This window comes from Amaranthus tricolor, chromosome 16 (genome assembly GCF_026212465.1).
Source record: "Amaranthus tricolor cultivar Red isolate AtriRed21 chromosome 16, ASM2621246v1, whole genome shotgun sequence".
Taxonomy (NCBI): domain Eukaryota; kingdom Viridiplantae; phylum Streptophyta; class Magnoliopsida; order Caryophyllales; family Amaranthaceae; genus Amaranthus; species Amaranthus tricolor.
In genome coordinates, this window is record NC_080062.1 from 3,236,342 (window position 1) to 3,257,500 (window position 21,159).

Here is a 21,159-nt window from a genome sequence, read left to right on the forward strand (position 1 = left end):
GAGAGGATGTACGTGTGAGGCTCATTGACAAAAGGGTTACAATCTAAGCATTATGTTGAAAATGAGAGAAGAATTAAAGGGAAAGAGATATTGATAGATATTAGATAACATAAAACATAGAAGTTTTCAAGCGATAATGGATTTTAAAAATAACTTTCACTTTCGACAAGTAGCATACAAAAATATAAGGTATTTTTGTGCGAGACCGTCTCTTAATTAGACAACTTCAAAATAAGGAGTTCATATTCTAATTATTGTATTTTAGTTGTCCTATTCAATTTATGTATGGAGAACGTCTTATGGTGAAACCGTTTCACTCAAAAATTTGTGAATATATAAAGAAAATATGAAAGAGAAACTCTTACTCATAAATGTATATAAATCATCATCATCGTACCCAGCGCACCCTGCTCATTGAAAACTATGATCAGAGTTTGGAAAGGAAAGAAAGATGGCAGCTCATACCCATAGAGGAGAGTGCGGTCAAAGAGTCCATCGGTTCGAGAAAGGTCTTCAAAGAGAGAGTCATAAATGTATATAAATATAGAAGGAAATTAATGCTTTTTTCCTACGGGGTTTTTAATATGCCGGAGAGATGCATTCGATGTCCCTTTAATACTTTTGGTCTCTTCTTAGAGACTTTATTTTATCAATAAAATTTCCCACTTTTAAAAAAAAATAGAAGGAAATTAATATTGATTATTTAACTCTAATAGATAATTGTTTAATTAGTTTTGATTAATTCTAGGGTAAGGATAATCTCCTATAGATGAGAGGAAGATGAAAAATTGATAATCTTATAGATAATGAGAACTAAGCTTCAATCATAAGGCAAAAAGGAAAGTTTAGTGAATGACCTATCCTATATGATTCAGTATTAAGGCTACAAAGATTTAATATTTTTTGTAAGCGGTAAGAATATCTAAGATTTATTTTATTTATGCAATTATTTTGAATCTAATTCTTTAATGTGACAAAAAGTCTCTCTAACAATACATGTGTCTAATAGATTAGCGTTGGCTTCATCATTTGTTGGTTTGGATCCACCCATTTCATAAAGCCATAAAGCCCAAATTCGATTTTAAAAAAAAGTGATATCTTATGATTCATGAACCTCTTTCAATATATGAAATCATGAAAATTAGAAATAAATCAGTATTTTTTGAAAAAAAATATTCATAAATAAGATTCTGTTAAACTTATATTCAAAAATAAACGCCTCCAATCTAATGTTAATGGTTGGTTTTTTTTCGTTGTTACTAATAGTGGACCATTACTAAAGTGAGTTAAAGGAAGTCAGCTCAGCAATCACTCGCTGTTACTAACAGTGGGCCATTAACATCCAAATTTAACAATAATAAAAAAAGTTAACAAAAGTCAACTCAATTGCCCCCAATTAGTAATTGCAGCCAATTACTTGACTAAATATTGTTGGTTCAACTTAAGGAATGGCCCGCTGTTAATAACAGCAAACGAATTTTTAGCTGACTTTTTATACTCATTCTTAATTATGGCCCGCTATTGTTAAATGCGAACACATCCAAACCTTAGAATCGGATTGAAAGGCGCTTATTTCTTAAAATAAGTTTACTCCAAACTTATTTTTTAACTTTTTTTTTTATCTAAATTTACTTATTAATTTCGAATTTTCTGAAATCGCCAATGATGGGCTTAAAGATAGAAAATGAAGCTAATAGCACATCACAACATGTGAAATTTGAAAAACGTAAGCTAAAAAAAATAAATTAATTAAATAAACTCAAAATCAAAGTATTTTCAAAAGTAAGCGTGAAAACCTCAGACCTATAGTTTAGAGTTGTTCGCAATTACTAACTGCGAACAACCATAAAAGACAAAATAGTTGTTTGCAGTTAGTAATATTCAACTAATACAACAACATTACTTCAAAATCCAACATAAAGCTATAAAAACAATTAAAAATTACCTTCAATGCTTATAGATGATTAAGATTAGTCTTGATTTAACAACTAGAAACCTACATTTGAAAAAATAAACAAATTTAGTTAAAACCCTAAAAACCAAAATATACACCAAAAAAACACAAAAAAATTTACCTTTGAGCAAGCTAGAGTATCCCACACTAATTTTGAAGTGCCAAATTGAAAGAGGAATGCAAGATTTGATGGAATGAATCAATGGTTTTAGAGGGAGAATGTCGAATGAAGTTAGGGTTTTGCAAAATGGGTAAAATGTGAACAAAAGAAACTGACCTGCGTTTTTGTAGAATAGGCTTGTTCGCAGTTACTAACTGCGAATAGCATATAAAACAAAATAGTTTTTCGCAGTTACTAACTGCGAACAACTAGTTTGTCTTATATGTTGTTCGCAATTAGTAACTGCGAATAGCTCCAAAGCACAGCTTTGGGGTTTTCACGCTTACTTTTGGGATTTTTTTAAAACTTGATTTATTTAATTATTATTTTTTTTTGCTCAAGTATTTCAAATTTTCGCCATATAGAAATAGCAGCCCAATAAGAATTGTTGTCGGTTAAAACAATTTGATTTCATAATAAAGAGTTATATAACAACAACATAATTAGAAGTGTTCAAAACAGATTTCATAACTCAATATTGTGAGAGGACTTTGTTTATTAGTCCCAAACCTAAATAAAGGTGAAGAGGTGGACGATAGATTTTTGATTACCAAATCAATTTAACATAATAATAATAAAATTAGAAGTGTTCAAAACAGATCTGATAACTCGATATTTACCCAACATTATAACCGAGTTCAACTTGCTCGGACTTCAAATTGCATTTAAAATTATGTAAACATTAATGTGAACGCAAGACCCTATTTTAAACCTACCTGTTACACATGACCCGAAATCAACTTGATGACTATAATAAACACCTCTAAACGCAATACTTGTAATTTGTAAGGATTCTTTGATTTGGGTCTTATATTGTTATATTATATGTGGCAAAAGAAAGAAGTAAAGGATGCTTAACAAGAAAACTATTTTACATTTATTTTTTTCTATAATCATAAAACTCATTTCTAATAATATTATTAAAGTCAGGAACAAAGAAAAAATAATTGTGCAAGTGACAAAAGCATTTCTCCTAATTAGTTTAATGGTATTTTGAAAAATCATCATGGAAATTTTTATGAAAAGTGGAAACAATTATCAATTTAATTAAAAGGTCATAAAATTAGTAGGGAGCGGCAAATGTAGAAAAAATTATAAATCACTCATGACCCACATAAATGATTATAAAAGAGGTTCCAATTATCACTCATTGCCTTAAAATTATGTTCTATGAACCTACAACAACTATAAAACAATGCATCTAGTCTCATTGATGATTGATATTTATTGTGATTTAATCAAAATAACTCCATTTTAGTCCTAATAAGTAGTTAATGTAATTTCAGCTATTCTTGTGGGAGATCGTTTTTCAAAAAGACAATATTAAAATAAGAAGCCCAAATTCTTATTATTTAATTTGTTGTTAATTACGTTATTTAGGCAATAAATCTAATACATCTCTTGGAGAGACCGTCTCTCATAATAATTTGTGATTTATTTTACATAAGTATTAATTTGATAAAAACATTTATATTCCTAATAAGTACCTACCGTCTCTCATAATAATTTGTAATGTATTTTATAAAAGTATTAATTTGATAAAAACATTTATATTCCTAATAAGTACCTAAGGGCTATTTGTAAAGAGTGGATATTAATTAGTGTTTTTCGATTACAATTTGACATAATTAGTTGATTTGTATAGCAAATGATTGTTGGGTGAAGCTGTATTCTGGAGTTTTTAACTGATTTGACCAGTAAAAAAAATATATTTGAAAAATTAATTATTGATTGTTAGTTATTTATTAAAGAAAAGTGGATAAAAGGCTAAAAGCTAGTATGAGCCTTTCATTTTAGCCTTTCAATTTTAGTTTGGAAATCAATTTATCAGTTGGATTAAGAAACATTTATAATTCACTAATTTTTACGGTTCAACCGATCAAAAATTAAAAAGCTAAAATATGCACACCAAAACATTTGTTACCACTACTCATGAATTTGGTAGTTTGCAAAGCAATTTTAGCAAAATAAAGCAACAAAAAGGGTGACATCATTATAATTAAACAACTTATATATCTATATACTCCTATATCTTACTTGACCATCTTGACAATTGAGCATTGACAAAACCTAGAATTTGGAAAATCAAAGTCAAAATTTCTTTATAAAATCTTGAATGTAATACTTTCTCAGTCTTTGGTAGGAGGCTTGATTGGCGGAATATTCAATTTTTGTAGAGTCAATCCAATTAGCTTTACTCCTATTATTGGTGATCTTTCAATTTCCTTGTTGGGTCATCAATATGTGCGAATCATTAGGATCGCAATCCTACCGATTCTAACGAGCGAAATCTTTTGTTCGGATTGTCGTAATTTAACCTGCATTCTATACTTAGTGTCCATTCAGGTGTTTGGATGGATTTTCGGGTATATAATATAGAGTATACACACAATTGCTTTTTCAAATTTTCATTGACAAACAACAAAGCCTTCTTTATCATTACAAACACAAACAAGATAACAAGATGATATTTGGCATTATGTACAAGAAACAATTGAGTTACACTTTAGAGAACACTACAACTACTTCATACTACTAGCACAAACAGCTTAATAAGCCCAAGGAAGCCCGCAGTTTTTATCGATAAGGTGAACGATTAAGGACTCAAGTCGGCATTCGATCTAAAGCTTCGTAGACATGTCTCATCGTTGGCCTTTTTTCAGGGCTGCTATGGACACAAGCCACAGCAATTTTCAGAACATGGATTATCTCGTCTTCCTTGTCCGCCTCCTGAGCTAAATACGGGTCTAAAACATCAGTAAAAGGCTTCTTATCGTCAATGCATTGCTGAATCCATTGAACGAGGTCCATTTCTGAGGTGCCCATTTGAACCAAAGCAGATTTTCCGGTTATCAATTCGAGTAAGATTACCCCATATGAGTAAACATCCCACTTTTGTGATGGTTTCACAGATTTAAGGGATTCCGGGGCTTGGTAGTAACAATGTGCAATCGAAACAGGTACACTCCCGACTTCTAATGGTGCCGTTCCTGCTTGGTTTTGTGGGGTTTTATCAGATGTCATCCTACAGGATTTTAGTGTAGGAGTTCCCCCAGCAATGTTAGCAAGGCGCCCTAGTCCTAAATCAGCAATTTTAGGTTCCATCTCCTCTCCGAGCAGTATATTGCTTGAGCTTAAATCCCCATGAACATATTTTTTTGGGCTGAATTCATGCAAGTACACTAAACCTCTAGCAATGCCTTTGGTTATTTGTACTCGGGTCGACCACGAAAGTGGAGCGAATGTGTCGATTCCCGGCTTCCCTATTGATAATATCACACAATAATCAATTAACATTAGCCAACAACAACACAACATTTCATTAACATAATGCCGAGTCCCACCTAGACGGGTTTAAAGATCAGATGTACGCAACCTTACCCTTGTTAGCGATAACAAAGAGGTTGTTTCTGATTGACCCTTGGTAACAAACATCTGCAATTTCACATTAAGTGCAAATGAGTTGGATGCCTTACCATGTAAAGCATTGTCTAGGCTTCCATTAGGCACATAATCATATATAAGCAACTTCTCATCAATAGACCAATAATAAGCCCTTAACGTGACAATATTTGGATGCCTTAGCTTCCCAATTGCTTCAACCTCAATTTGAAATTCCTTAAACCTTTGGGAGTTTCCCTCACCTAATCTCCTCACAACCAAGGTAAGTCCATCTTCAAGCACTACTTTGTATACAATGCCAATCCCACTCTTCCCAAGCACGAAAGTGGACGCTTTAAGAAGTTCATCTAGATCAAACGCCACTTGAGAATCCAAAGGAACTAAATCATTTTGTTCAATGATCTCCGATAGCGTTTCGGACACTTCTTTTGTGAAGCAACACCACTCCCCACTTTCCCTCCTTAGCTTATCATCATTGTTCTTACAAAGACAAACCCTAGTGTAACAATAAGACAACAACCACCCAATTAAGCAAATTCCAACTATATCACTCACTACAATGGCTACTAAAGCACCCTTACTAAGCCCTTTCCCCTTATTCTTCCCACCAATGTTACTATTCCCTTGAGGTGAATGATCACTTGAGAAAGGGTCCGAAGACGGTGAGGCTAAAGAACCATTTGATGAACAAGGGTTCTTCAATGGAGGGCCACAAAGACCAGGGTTCCCTATAAATGCAGTTGGTCCTCTATTCATAAGGGCACCATTTTGTGGAATTGGCCCACTCAAATTGTTATAAGTTAGATCAATATAAACCTTCTCAGGAACCTCACCAAGACTCTCAGGGATTGTACCACTAAACAAGTTATGAGAAAAATCAACATTTCCTTGTAAATTAGACAAGTTCCCCAAATCATTAGGGATTGACCCATTAAACATATTGTAAGAAAGATCAAATTTCTCTAGGGATTTCAAAACCCTCCCAAACCCATTTGGTAGACTCCCAATAAAATTGTTGTGACTCAAAACAAGACTCTTTAACCTCTTACATTGAAGAATTGAAGAGGGTAAAGACCCATTAAAGGAATTTTGGGACAAATCCAAAATTCTTAGGAATTTAAGGTTCCCAATTTCATTAGGTACATGCCCATATAATGAATTACCAGAAAGAATTAGTTTTTGAATGCCTTGAGCTTGGAATAAATCAAGTGGTAAAGGGCCATAAAGACTATTATTCCTCAAATTAACATGCACCAAATTAGAAAGATTACCAAAAGAAGAAGGAAAATTACCCACAAGTTTTTTCATAGGAATGCTAACAGAAGCAACTTTTTGATCTTTACAAGTGATTCCATTCCATAAACATGGCATCTCATCAGATTTGTTCCAATTGCTTAAAGACCCAAATGGGTCTTGAATTATGGATTGTTTGAATGTAAGAAGTGCTAAACCTTCTTCATTTATGCAATTTACTAAAGATTTTGAGTTAAAGAGAAGAATAAGAATAACCCATGAATTGAAGTGATACATTTTGCTAACTATTTGAAGGGTAGCTAGAAGAACATGGAGAAATTTGACTTAACTGAAAGAGAATGAGATGAGTTTATCAAAGAGTAGGCTTTGGGAGAGAAGAAAGTGAGAAAGGGTATTACAAGCATTGGGAAGATGGAATACTGTGAAGGAGGTAGAAGAACACATGAAAAGACCTGAGAGGAAAAGTTGAATGAAGGAGCACCCATTTTTCTACCGTTATTGAGGAATTCTCGCTAAATAACGGTAAATAAGGCTGATTTGTGAAGTTAATAAATTACCTTTATATAGTAGAATTGATAAGGTGAAAGTTTGTGATTTTAATTTATCCTTTTAAATTTTATTTATTTTATTTATTTATTTTTTTATTTTTTTGGTGATTTATAAATCACGGTTATTGATTAATAATTATTTTTCAACATCATTGATTTTTTTCACAAGTGATGCTAATATGATTTTGGCATGATAATTTAGAAATTAAAGAGAATATAATAATTAAAGTGGTGAAGTTATATCTAAAAATAAAAATATAGGAGTAGTAAATTTATTAAAATAAATTAAAATATAAAATATAACAAATTAAAATACAAGAGAGGAGCAATCCTTTATTTCTCCAAAGTAATGCGACTAAAATTTCAATTTTATTTTTTAAAGTATGGTTTATGTATGATTATTTTTTTGTGGGGAATTAGAGTAGATAAAATTATTGATAATATCGACGTTTATAGCTTGTAGGCTTTAATAAAATCGTAAATGTTATTAGTCGCTCTATAAACTAAAATCGTTAAAATTATCAGCTATTTTTTAATTATTTAATGTAAAATAAAAAATGTTCAAAAAGAGTATATAATATTATCTCATATAATTCAATCCAGCTCGACTCGGTTTGGCTTAGCGAGCGTATGCTTATGACTTTACCCAAAGTGATTGAATGTTCGTATTATATTCCCTCAGGCCTCAGTTATTGTAAGTTGTCTGATTTGGTTTTTTATAGTAATACTATTTATTGATCTCTTTTAATTTATATTTTTCACTTTATCTGAACGTCAAAATATAGTTAAGTGAGTTTAAATTGTTTGATTCGTCTTAATGTAAATTTTATTAATATTAAATTTTTATAGTTTTTAATCATGCACAATTAGAGATTTTTAAAATTAAATTAGTGCATTGGATAGTGTGCCGAAATTAAATGGTACAACTTAAACGTATGAAGGAAGTATAAACTAAGTTCATAATTTTTATACTCCGTACGTCACTGATAACGGATACTTGATTGTATAAACACTTGAAACAAAATTATTGTTAATCATCCAATCAACTTAAAATTACTAACATTAATCGAGATTATATAAAATAAAACTGATTATATAAATATTTGATACAAAATCATTACAATAAATATATACTTCTATTATGAGAACTAGTAGTATTTTTTAAAAATCGATGACAATGTAGTAAAAATATGAATTAGCTATCCATAAAAAAACAATTAAACACCATCTCCACTTAGTTGCAATGCAACTAGGACAAATAACTTGATAAAACAAGCTCTTAGGATCATAAATCATACGATTAATTAAAAGGATTGAAAATTTCAATGTGGTATCTTTACAAAGATTTACCGCATATAATTATTAAATTGTTTAATGTTTAATTGTTGTATTTATTAAACTAAATATCATACAATTGCTAAATGGATTTCTTTACAAAGATTTGTCGCATGAAATAATCTAAATAGTTAATTGCTATTTTTATTAAACTAAATGAAATAAATTAAAGTTGATTATATTCTATTACATATGCCATAAATTATACAAAAAATTCAAAATACTAAAAAAGCACTCAATTTCTCTTTCTGAATAATTCAAAAGGAGAGATGGTATACTTTAAAGGGAAAGAAAAAAAAAATGAACTTAAAAGATTGGATCATTCCATGTGATATTCTTCGAAAATGCCACATGAAATAATCAAATTTTTTAATTACTATATTTATCGAATAATCAAAACTGTTAATTGCTATATTTATTAGGCTAAATAAGTTAAAGTTGATTTGATTCTATTACATGATATATAAAATATAAAAATTTCGATTAGTATAACATGTCTATCATCAAATTAGTATAGTATAATTATATTTTAATTATTAATAATAATAATAATAATAATAATAATAATAATAATAATAATAAGAATAATAATAATCATTATTATTATTATTATTATTATTATTATTATTATTATTATTATTATTATTATTATTATTAATATTTTTAATATGCAAATTTCAATCTAAAAACGATAATATTTTTTTAAAATCATAATAATTTTTTATATTTAAAAAAAAATTCATACATTGCATGAGATTTTATACTAGTACTATTAATTTTGAAGGAAAATGACAAATGACAAAAGTATAAGAATCTTGCTATTAGATGACAAAAATAGTTTCCCTGTTAGTATATATCATTATGTATGCCTAATTTGGAATATAACATTTGATTGCAAATGTTAGTATATGACTTTAAAAACATTTCAAATATAATATTTATTATGCATGCCTCATTTAAGTGTGAGTCTAATTAGCACAATTAAAAAAAATTGACTCTACATTAATAGATGTTGTACTTATATAAAAATTGATATGTATTTTTTTAAATGTCTATAAGAATATATAATTGAACCAGATAAAGGAAAATTAAATTAAATTAATAATATAATAAGATGGTATTAATTAACTTAGAGTGTATAAATAATTGTAAAAAAAAAGTCTTTTTAAATTGATTTTTTGTGAATGTGGAGTAGTTTATCAGAAGTGTTAATTATGTATTAAAATTAGAAAAAAATATATTATATTAGTTTTGTAAGATATTTCCAACAAATCAAAAAGATTTAAATCAAATATTTGATTTATATTACCCATGTTAGATATGTATATGATTTTTTTAATATGTTTAATTTGATTTACTTAAATAAATATTTACATTATACTCAATTAATAGAAAATTACTTTATTTTTTTATCCTAAAAAATTGTAAATTAATAAGATCTATTAACGTATTGATTACTCAATATTTTAAAAATGACTTTAAACACATGACCATCAAACTTCATAAACTCAAATTACAAGTTTTAAATATTCAAGAATTACATTTGCGCATGAGTATTCATAAATGTTAAATTTCATAAAACCATGCATTACATGGGTATTGTACTAGTAAACTATAAAGCATTTAGATTTGTCATATTACTGTTTAACTTTATCATGTAGATATATTATATATTTATAGGCTAGAACTTATAAGAGATCGCCTCAAAAATAATAAAAAAAATTAATTTTGACTTAAAAAATATCTATTTTAATTTTAAAGTGATTAATTTAAATTCAAAATAAACTTTAATTAATGGATCAATTAAAATTAAAAATTATAATTTTGATTTAAAAGTGATTCAATTCCGACATTAAAATTACCATACTTACAAATTTGTAATCTTAAATGGATCAATTATTTTAATGTCTTTAATTTCAATGCGAAAGTAATCAATTAAGATCTTAAAGTGATTATATAAAATGATCAATTAAATGATGAGTTTAATTTTAAAAGAAATTAATTTTGACCTTAAAATTATCAATTACTAATTGCACAGTAAGGCGGTTTCTCGCAAGACCTGTTGATAATTATAAACAATTATTAAAGCATAGGCTATTTGTGAGAGCTTAGTAACATCTATCCATTGGATTTTTAATCAGCTGACAAATTAATGATTAATTGATATATTAAATATATTTTTTATAGTTACTTGGTGAATAATAAATACATATAATACTATCGTAGGTGGGTAATTTACTCGGTGGGTAAACAAAGTTTTTCCATCTGTGATAGATGTCAATTAATCACCAAAAAAAATTTCAGCCTAAATATTAATGACCTGTTTGGTAATTAATATTAAATGGTAAGAATAATAATGAAAAGTTGGTGTATTTTTAGTAGGAACATATCTTGACAAGTTTAATTTTTATGCTTATTGTCGTTAAATATTTTCATTTTCTTTACAAAATTCATTATAATACATTATCAATTGAAGACTTTGGTATTAAATGGTAATGGGAATTGTGAATAAAAAACTTTATAATCAAATATTCATTACCGTGGGAATGACATAGATAAGATCTCACTTGATTATATTCTAACATATAGATTAAGAATATAATTCAAATTAAAAGTGATTGATAAATAGTGTTCAAAAATCAAATGAAACAGTAATTATAAATAGAAGAAAGTATAAAATTTATACTACAAATTATTTTTATAGCCACCAATTAGTATCGATAATGAAACCAATAATGATAAAATTGTTGTGTACTTAAAGTTGATTTGTAAGCGTAATGAGTGACCTTTTTCCCATAGTTTGGTTCAAAGACCAGCGAAGGGGTATTTACGATGCAAGCTGTTAATTGGGCCGGAATCGGATTAAAATATTAAATGGAATAGCGTGGATTAAAGCCCCTTTAAATATGACCTGCCTATCCCGTTTAAAAAATTCATCCAATGATTTTAATTTTAGTCCTAATATATATATATATATATATATATATATATATATATATATATATATATATATATATATATATATATATGTTATGCGACAGCGGAAGCAAGTTCATCGAACAATAATGAAATAATAAGAAAATTCAATGCAAAATAAGAAATTGACATGAGAGATTTAACGTGGTTCACTATCAATGTGATAGTTACATCCACCGGCACCAAGATCAAATAATTTCTCTATGATTGCAAAGAATTAGAAGATGAATCTCAATCACACTCACAAATTAATGGTTCTCTTGTGATCTCTCTTAATTTTGTGAATCATCATATATTAATCCTAAAATGGGAGTTTATATACTAATGCCCAATAAAAGGAAGTTATTACATAATAAACACAAAGTAATCGTCCCAAAAGACACCTCCCGTGAAAAGAAACCGCCATTTCACGAGCCGCGAAATGGAGACAGAACGCATTTCGCGCCCCGCGGACTGAGGCAGCAGCTTCTCCGTGCCCCGCGGATTGAGGCAGCAGCTTCTCCGCGCCCCGCGGACCTCCTCTTTGACCCATACTCATCTTCTTCAATGGTGTTTGCTAGTTTGAGTCACCATTAACAACAATCTCCACCTTGACGAAAACTCGTATTCAGCAAACGATCTCATCAACACAAAGTGAACATATCTCAAGCCAAAACCCGATGTAAAGCTCATGCATAAGCCGTACATCCCGATAAGTCTTCAACCAAGACTCATCCCGACAAGTCTCCAACCAAGACCTATCACATACTTGTCACCAAGTATAACAACTCATAATGTTTCACCTACATCACAAGCCCCGGGCAAGCTCTACCTTAAGGCCAACATGCCTACAACAGGAGCTCCCTAACACCGCCCCTAAGGGCCTACTACATCATATAGTAATCAATATTTAGCAAGTCCAAGCAATGTTTAAACTTACTAAATGGAACAGACTTAGTAAACAAATCAGCTGGGTTGTCAGCGGTCCCGATCTTCTTTACCTTTACCTTCTTGTCACTATGCAAGAAATGATACCTGACATCAATGTGCTTGGTCCGATCATGGTGTACTTGGTCTTTAGCTAAGCAAATGGCACTTAGACTATCACAATACACCGTAGAAAAATCCTGTGCGATACCCAGTTCACCTACAAGGCCTTTGAGCCATATGGACTCCTTAGCTGCAGAAGTTAAAGCCATGTACTCAGCTTCAGTAGTAGACAACGTAACCGAAGACTGCAATGTAGATTTCCAACTAACCACATAACCACCCAAAGTAAACACATACCCGGTCACCGACCTCCTGGTATCCACATCAGCTGCATAATCAGAATCACTATATCTAGTTACCAAACACTCCTACATTCCCATACACAAGACCAATATCAGTTGTCCCTCTTAAATAACGAAAAATCCTTTTCACCCCCTACCAGTGCTCTCTCCCAGGTCGAGCCATGAACCTACTCACAACACTAACAGCGTGCGCAATATCCGGCCTAGTACAGACCATAGCATACATCAAACAACCAACAGCGTTGACATAAGGGACTCTAGACATATACGCCAACTTCTCCTCAGTTTGAGGTGACATAGACAAAAACAATTTGCAGCTCACAGATGTTGGTGTACTTATAGGCTTCGACTTCTCTATCCCAAAACGAGATAAAATCTTTTCGATGTAACTTTTCTGAGTCAAGAAAAGCTTACCTCTAGCTTGATCCCTATAGATCTCCATACCCAAAATCTTCTTAGTTGGACCCAAATCTTTCATGTCATATTCCGAGCTAAGCAACTCTTTAAGTCTAGCAACATCCGATTTATTCTTTGTGGCAACAAGCATGTCATCAACATATAACAACAAATAAATCATGGAACCGTCATCCAACTTACTATGATACACACAACAATCATACGAGTTTCTATCAAAACCATGCGAAACAATAAAAGAATCAAACCTCTTGTACCACTGCCGAGGGGATTGCTTAAGTCCATACAACGATTTTAGCAATCTGCATGCATAGTGCTCTTTTCCTGGGATTTCGAATCCCTCGGGCTGCTTCATCAAAATCTCCTCCTCCAAATTGCCATGAAGGAAAGCCATCTTAACATCCAGCTACTCCAGCTCAAGGTCAAAATGTGCTACAATCGACAATAGCACACGAATAGAAGTATGTCGAACCACTGGTGAGAATATCTCCACGAAGTCAACCCCTTCTACCTGACTGAACCCCTTTACAACTAGCCTAGCTTTAAAACGAACTTTCTCAGATTTAGATGATCCTTCTTTCTTCTTAAAAATCCACTTGCACCCTACAAACTTTCTCACCTCTGGTACCTTCACAAGTTCCCACACTCTGTTCTTGTAAAGAGACTGCATCTCTTCACCCATTGCAGCAAGCCATTGCACCAACTCACTACAACGAATTGCTTGTTTATACGTGGCAGGTTCATATGACTCTACATCATCAGCTACACTCAATGCATAACCTGTCAAATTCTCAACAAAGCAATTTCTTCCTTCCATCTCTTCAATCAACCTAACAGGCTAACTCGTCTAGGTCTCTCAAGAATGGTGTCAGATTAACTAGATGACCCCTGATTATACTGCTCCACCTCCTCCCCAGAGTTAGGAGAGGATGGAACAACCTCAGGTTCAGGATTACTCGGCACTAGAGCCTCAACATCATGATCAATAAATTGCACTCAAGGTAAATCAGCAATTGATGACTGATGTACCTCAAGTACTCCATCTGTCTGCAGCAAGTTCTGCCCTTCCTTTCCCAGATCAGAAGACTCCGAGCTCTTCTTGGAATACACGGTGCTCTCATCAAAAGTGACATCCCTACTAAGAATGACCCGACCTTCCGAAGGTGAAAAGATCCTAAACCCTTTCACACCATCACCGTACCCAACAAAACACCCTTTCTTCGCTCGTGGATCCAGCTTACCCTCACTAACATGATAATAAGCAACATAACCAAAGATCTTCAAGTTAAAGACACTAGGCAACTTACCACTCCAAATCTCAAATGGAATTCCGAAATCAATTCCCGAATGCGGACCCCTATTGATGATATAACAAGCTGTCATCACAGCTTCACTCCAATACCTCCTCCCAAGCCCTGCATTAGAGAGCATGCATCGAACTCTCTCAAGAAGTGTCTGATTAACCCGCTCTGCAACACTGTTCTGCTGTGGTGTCATGCTGACGGTATGATGCCGACCAATACCCTCATCTGCACAGAACTGATTAAACTCTTCTTTGCAAAACTCTAGCCCATTGTCTGTTCGTAGCTTCTTGATCTTCCTACCCTGTCGATTCTCCACCAAAGCTTTCCATTGCTTAAAAGCTTTGAAGGCCTCATCCTTTGACTTAAGCAACCTAAATCCATGTGTATCGGGATTTGTCATCTACAAATGACACAAAATAGCGGAAACCTCCCATACCTTCAACCCTAGATGGACCCTAGCAATCTGAATGGATATAATCGAGCACTTGATCAGTAATGTGAGCACCCTTGTTGAACTTTGACCTGTGTTTCTTCCCAAACATACAATGCTCACAAAATTCAAGGTTATAGAGGGTGTTCCTCTTGATACCTTTAAGTACCAACTCCGAACCTCGGTAAATGGACAACTCCCCATCCGAAAACACTCCATTGTACCCCAAATCATCCAAGGTACCTAACGAAATCAGATTCTTCCCCAAAGCAGGGACATGCCGCACTCTAGTCAATGTCATCTTTCGCCCATCACTAGTCCTCAATCTCATGGACCCAATACCCGTAATCTTACAAGGTGCGTTGTTACCTACAATAACATTACCCCCATTGCAAGACTCATACGTGTCAAACCAATCTCGACGCGGACTCATATGGAACGAACACCCCGAATCTAGAACCCAATCATCAGAAAGATCCCCAGTCTTAGCAGAACTCACTAACGCCAAGTCTTCCTCCGAATTATAGTTCTCATTCGGTTTTTCTTCAACTACAGCAGCTTGGGACTTGCTCTTCCTCACCGGACAATTAACCCTAAAGTGACCCGGTTCCTTGCAGTAATAACAGGTCTTCCCCGCAGTCTTACCAAGTCCCTCATTGCCGTTTCCAGCACCCGACCCAGTATTGTTGCCCTTGTTAACCCCCTTTTTCTTTTTAAACTTCTCAGACTTAACAAACAACCCACTGCCACTCCCCGTTATCACCTATAACTTTCTGACGAAGTTCCCTAGTATGAAGTACTGCCTTCACTTCTTCTAAGGTCAGTGAGTCTTTACCAACAACAAAAGACTCAAGAAAAATCTCATAGCTAGACGGTAGAGACACAAGTAAAATCAACGCAGCATCCTCATCATCTATTTTAATATCTAAGTTACGCAAATCTAGTAAAATAGAGTTAAGTTTTTCAAGATGTTCCCGTAAGGGAGTACCTGATTGCATTCGGAAGCTGAACAACCGCTGCTTCAGCAATAATTTGTTGGTCAACGACTTAGTCATATACAATGACTCCAATTTCATCCATAGTTCCGCCGATGTAGCCTGATCAGCGACCTCCATGATGATATGATCATCCAAACTTAGCAAAATGGTAGAATGAGCCTTTTTCCTCCATTACTGCTAATTGCCCGTCAGTTAACTTGTCTTCCGACCCCCAGTAGTAATTTTTGAAGCCAACAGATGCCAGATTTGCTGTTGTTTCAACAAAGCCTTCATTTCTATTTGCCATACCCCGAAGCTATTTTTCCGGTAAGTTTCTCGATTCTTATTGTAGAATCTCCAGTCATTGTTTCACTCAAAAACTCTCCAAGGACTTAAACCTGAGCTCTTGATGCCAATTGTTATGCGACAGCGAAAGCAAGTTCGTCGAGCAATAATGAAACAATAAGAAAATTCAATGCAAAATAAGAAATTGACACGAGAGATTTAACGTGGTTCACTATCAATGTGATAGCTACATCCACCGACACCAAGATCAAATAATTTCACTATGATCGCAAAGAATTACTAGATGAATCTCAATCACACTCACAAATTAATGGCTCTCTTGTGATCTCTCTCAATTTTTTGAATCATCATATATTAATCCTAAAATGGGAGTTTATATACTAATGCCCAATAAAAGGAAGTTATTACATAATAAACACAAAGTAATCGTCCCAAAAGACACCTCCCGTGAAAAGAAACCGCCATTTCACGAGCCGCGAAATGGAGACAGAACGCATTTCGCGCCCCGCGGACTGAGGCAGCAGCTTCTCCGTGCCCCGCGGATTGAGGCAGCAGCTTCTTCGCGCCCCGCGGACCTCCTCTTTGACCCATACTCATCTTCTTCAATGGTGTTTGCTAGTTTGAGTCACCATTAATAACAATATATATATATATATATATATATATATATATATATATATATATATATATATATATATATATATATATATATATATATATATATATATATATTTCATAATTTCGAATTTAAAAAAAAATGTGAAAATAGTTTCATGACTACCAAACTCAATAATGATCGGACCCAACCCTTTACTTCAAAATCCGTTAATGACTTAATTTGTTATCAATGCCCACTTTAAAAGTAATTTGAACTTTAAACTGTTGGGTTGACAACGAACGAATCGAATCAGTTCAACAAACATAAAAATATAAATATTTAAGCCAACTTATAAACTAGTATTATTGATTCCTCCTTTAAAAAAAACATCTCAACATAAATATAAGCCACATATATCTATATATCATAATTGCAAGTACTTTTTCCATTTTATAATATTTATATGGGAAAATATATAGGAAAATATCACTATGCAAGTATTATGAAATATAAGTTGTCACGTAGTTCTAGTAATAAATTTCTGTGCTGCAGACAATCAGACGAGGTTGTTGATGTCACATTAAACATAGTATTTCGTAGTTTACGAATACTACGTAAGACTTGGATATCCTTAATTCATGACTAGATTATTCACCCTTCTACTACGTGGACTCTTTCACTTTTGGCATGTGTACTCTTTTCTTTTGCACTATTAACGGCAATTTTATTTTTATTATCCACTTCTACTTTCATTCAAATGTTCTAATAAATTTGTTATTAAGCTCGCATATAATAACTTTCGTAAAGTAGAAGAGTTGATTGGATGCAAATTTGATGAGGTTCTATCCTAAAATCAATTGATATTGGGAGTAGTCCATCAAGTACTACCTATGTTCCGTTTTAACTGCAACATAGCAACTTTGCACAATATTTAAGAAACGCCTTTTTCAAAGCAAAATAATAATTTTACCCCATTTCACATGGGTAAGTTTGACAATAATATGTGGGAAAATGAATAAAATAGGGATAAAATAGGGCATTCTATAGTTGTTTTTTGCCAAAAAGAATAATATTGCAAGTAATATATAAAACATTTGAAAATGAAAAGTGTTTCAAGTAAATTAAAACGGATGAAGTATATATATTAGTCAACATCTCTCTAATTATTCAATATGAAATCGGGTTATTTTCCAACAGTTCAAGCAAATTTCATGTGTAATATATATCAATCTCAAATCTGATTAATTTCGATTTTTAAGTGTGTGCATTAATATCTTGACAATTTGATTTTGAAGTTACACACGATGAGGTTGAGTAATTTCCATTAATTGAGTTGATTTTAAACAAGTAGATTTGATATGGAGTATCCCTTTAGATATTTTACCTTTTATATATTTTCTCCCCAATTACTTTTAATTTAATTCGGAAAACATGATACCGTTAACAGAAAATGACAAAAATGAAAGTATTTCAAAATGTTTTGATAACCTCAAAATACTATCGTCATCTTCAACTTGGATCAATAAAATACAAAAATGAGATACGATTGTTAAACCTCAACCACATATATATGTTTTTTTAATTTTAGTTCACTGTTACCCTCATACAGTTGGATGATTTTGATTCAAATCAGTGAAATCTCTTATATTATGACAAAAAAAATAAATTAATTAAAAGCTTAAATTGATGTAGTTAAAAGCCCTATGTTTATATATCTAAGTCAATTAAAATTTTAAATTTATAGTTGCAATCTTATGATGTATATGTTATATACTGAATCTCGTTAAGAATCTGTTTAATACTCAATCAGAAAAGAGGATAATTAGAATGTATTATGTTTCAGTTTTTATTTTTATAGTAATAAAACTCTTATTGGCAAACATTTATTTTCCTTTATAAATTTTTTATTACCATTTTTATATTTATTTAGAAAAACTATTATATAATGGAGAAAAATTTAGAAGTTGTTGATATTTTTCCTACCAATGAGTAATATTATTTTAAACTTGCGGATTCCCAATATTTTGTACATATAGAACCAAAAACCCATAGTTTCTAAAACTATAAAAACCCACTAGCTAAAAGGAGAGGAATTGGGCATGAAGTACCAAAAATTAAAGACAAAGTATTACGTAGGCTAAAAGTTGCTTAATATGTGCATATTGTGCACCATGAAAGAACAACAACAACATGAATGCATGGATTTGGGTGCAACGATCGTATCTGAACAAGATTATGCAAGTGTTGATGCCCATCTCATTATACCTGAATGTGATCCTTGGAATATTAGCAACACCAACAACGACAACCATGATCTTCAACCTTCGTCTTTTGTGTTAGAGTCGGCTGAATTACATGAATTGGGAAATAATTTTAGCGATAGTTTGTTGAAGTTACCAGAAATTTCGCTACAGAAAAACATCACTTATGAAGAACAACTGTTATTGGATATACCTGGACAAGAACAACTTGTCAGAGTACAAGGTTTGAAGCAAGATCAAGACCCACATAGTGAAGTAAAACTTCTATAATATTATTTTTTGTCTTATAAATAGTATCTTATTTACTTTTTTGAACTGAAATCTTTTTTGATTCGTCTAATTTAATGCTTTCCTCCATCTCGTTCAATATATGATACAATTACAAATTTTTTCTTCTTTTTAACTTTGCAAATATTTTATTTATGCATTCATTTTATCTTTTCCGTGTAGCTACGTCACCTTATCTCTCTCGAGCCAGGGGACTCTTTGGCCGCACTCTCCTTTATTGGTATGAGTTGCCGCCGTCCTTCCCTCCTCAGACCCTGTTCATAGTTTTTCTATGAGCAGGATATACTGGGTAAGATGATGATAAAATATTTTGATTATAATTTCACTTTTTCTCTTTTAATTAATGTCTCATATAAATATATATATATATATATATATATATATATATATATATATTTGTCTTATTCTCTAAATATGAAATTATAAAATAAAGAAAATATTTTATATAGGGATGAATTCGAGTATATTCAATATGTTTAAACGCACATGGTCCAAAAGTTAGGGGGTCTCAATATTAAATTACGTAGTATATATTAATTTGAAGATACAAAATTGTTAAAAAGTTATTATAATTTTTGAATTGCATCGAATATTTAATGAATTTACCAATTTTTATTTCGCCAGTGTTAATATAAGTATACATTTAGTTAAAGCTTGAAGTAGTTGATTTTAGCTATTTTTGGTTTTCATCATGTATGAGCAGGAGGAAATGATGGTTCATCGTTGCCCGAAAAAGGAAAGAGTTGACCAGCTTAAACGTAGCCGATCATCGGAGATTCACAATATTACTGAGAGGGTTAGACTCTGACTTTTTAAAATTAACTTCTTGGATAGTATTTTCTTTGGTTCTATTTAAATTTTATTAATATTTTTTAATTACGTAAATTGTAAAACTATATATAGTTGATTTTGAAAATTATAATTATGAATCTAACAAGTTTTTGTTTATATGCTTTCTTATAAATAAGTGAGAAAATTTGAGTATTTATTTTTAATTATAATTAATAATGTTGAATTTAATTAGGACCAAAGGAAGTATATTCGATTATATTCTAGTTAATACTTTTCTCTTTTTCTTAAAAATAGCTTAGAGATGATATTGGGATGTTTGATAAATGACCGATAGCTGATAGCTGATAGCTGGTAGCTGGTAGATGATTGGAATGACATATTTAACAAGCTAATTTTATTAACTTATTTGACCAGCTGATTTTGAACATGTTGTTTTAAACATGTTGCTTTTTAAAAGGTAAATATAATAAATTAAGATGACCATTTTATTTTATTAATGTGCTCTTGATCTTGTGGTTAGAGACGAAGAGATAAAATTACAGGGAAGATTAAAGTACTACAACAACTCATGCCCCATTGTAATAAGGTCTTGTTTTTTCTCTATAACTAAAGAAGTATATTTCTTTAATTAGCCATGCATTCTACCTAATTGTTTAAGCGATTATTTATTAAAAGCAAAAGCTAAGGAATTACCATAATAATATTTATTCTGAAAGGTTTTTTTTTTTTTTTTTTTAAGATTTTTGCTATGTTTTGTTTATTTGAAGTTGTGTAATTTTTATATCATTATTACAGAAAGACAGAGCTTCAATTTTAGAAGAGGCCGTAAATTATATGCAAGTCTTGAAACTACAAATTGAGGTTAGTATACTCGTATTACTTGGTTTGT

General features: G+C 31.7%; 2 protein-coding genes across 2 annotated transcripts in view; one reads left to right on the forward strand and one right to left on the reverse strand.

Moving 5' to 3' along the window:
* Positions 1-4,505: 4,505 nt before the first annotated feature.
* Positions 4,506-7,256, reverse strand: LOC130802946 (receptor protein kinase-like protein ZAR1). Its single transcript, XM_057667074.1, has 2 exons — positions 5,591-7,256; positions 4,506-5,377 (listed from the first exon to the last, which is right to left on the reverse strand). Exons 1-2 carry the CDS (start codon positions 7,044-7,046, stop codon positions 4,719-4,721), a joined length of 2,115 nt encoding a protein of 704 aa, XP_057523057.1. The 5' UTR covers positions 7,047-7,256; the 3' UTR covers positions 4,506-4,718.
* Positions 7,257-18,881: 11,625 nt separating this feature from the next.
* Positions 18,882-21,159, forward strand: part of LOC130802947 (transcription factor PHYTOCHROME INTERACTING FACTOR-LIKE 13-like) — a 4,062-nt gene continuing 1,784 nt past the window's right edge. The window contains exons 1-4 of the mRNA XM_057667075.1: positions 18,882-19,445; positions 20,182-20,274; positions 20,791-20,856; positions 21,066-21,131. Of these exons, the coding sequence (XP_057523058.1) occupies positions 19,083-19,445; positions 20,182-20,274; positions 20,791-20,856; positions 21,066-21,131 (588 nt within the window). The 5' untranslated portion in view covers positions 18,882-19,082. The remainder of the gene's footprint in view (positions 19,446-20,181; positions 20,275-20,790; positions 20,857-21,065; positions 21,132-21,159) is intronic.

Bases quoted from the DNA above. Each gene is read 5' to 3' on its own strand.
- LOC130802946 (XM_057667074.1), bottom strand. From the start codon at position 7,046: ATGTATCACTTCAATTCATGGGTTATTCTTATTCTTCTCTTTAACTCA. The intron at 5,378-5,590 runs GTAAGGCATCCA...TATTATCAATAG, and splicing joins CCTAGACAATGCTTTACATG to GGAAGCCGGGAATCGACACA.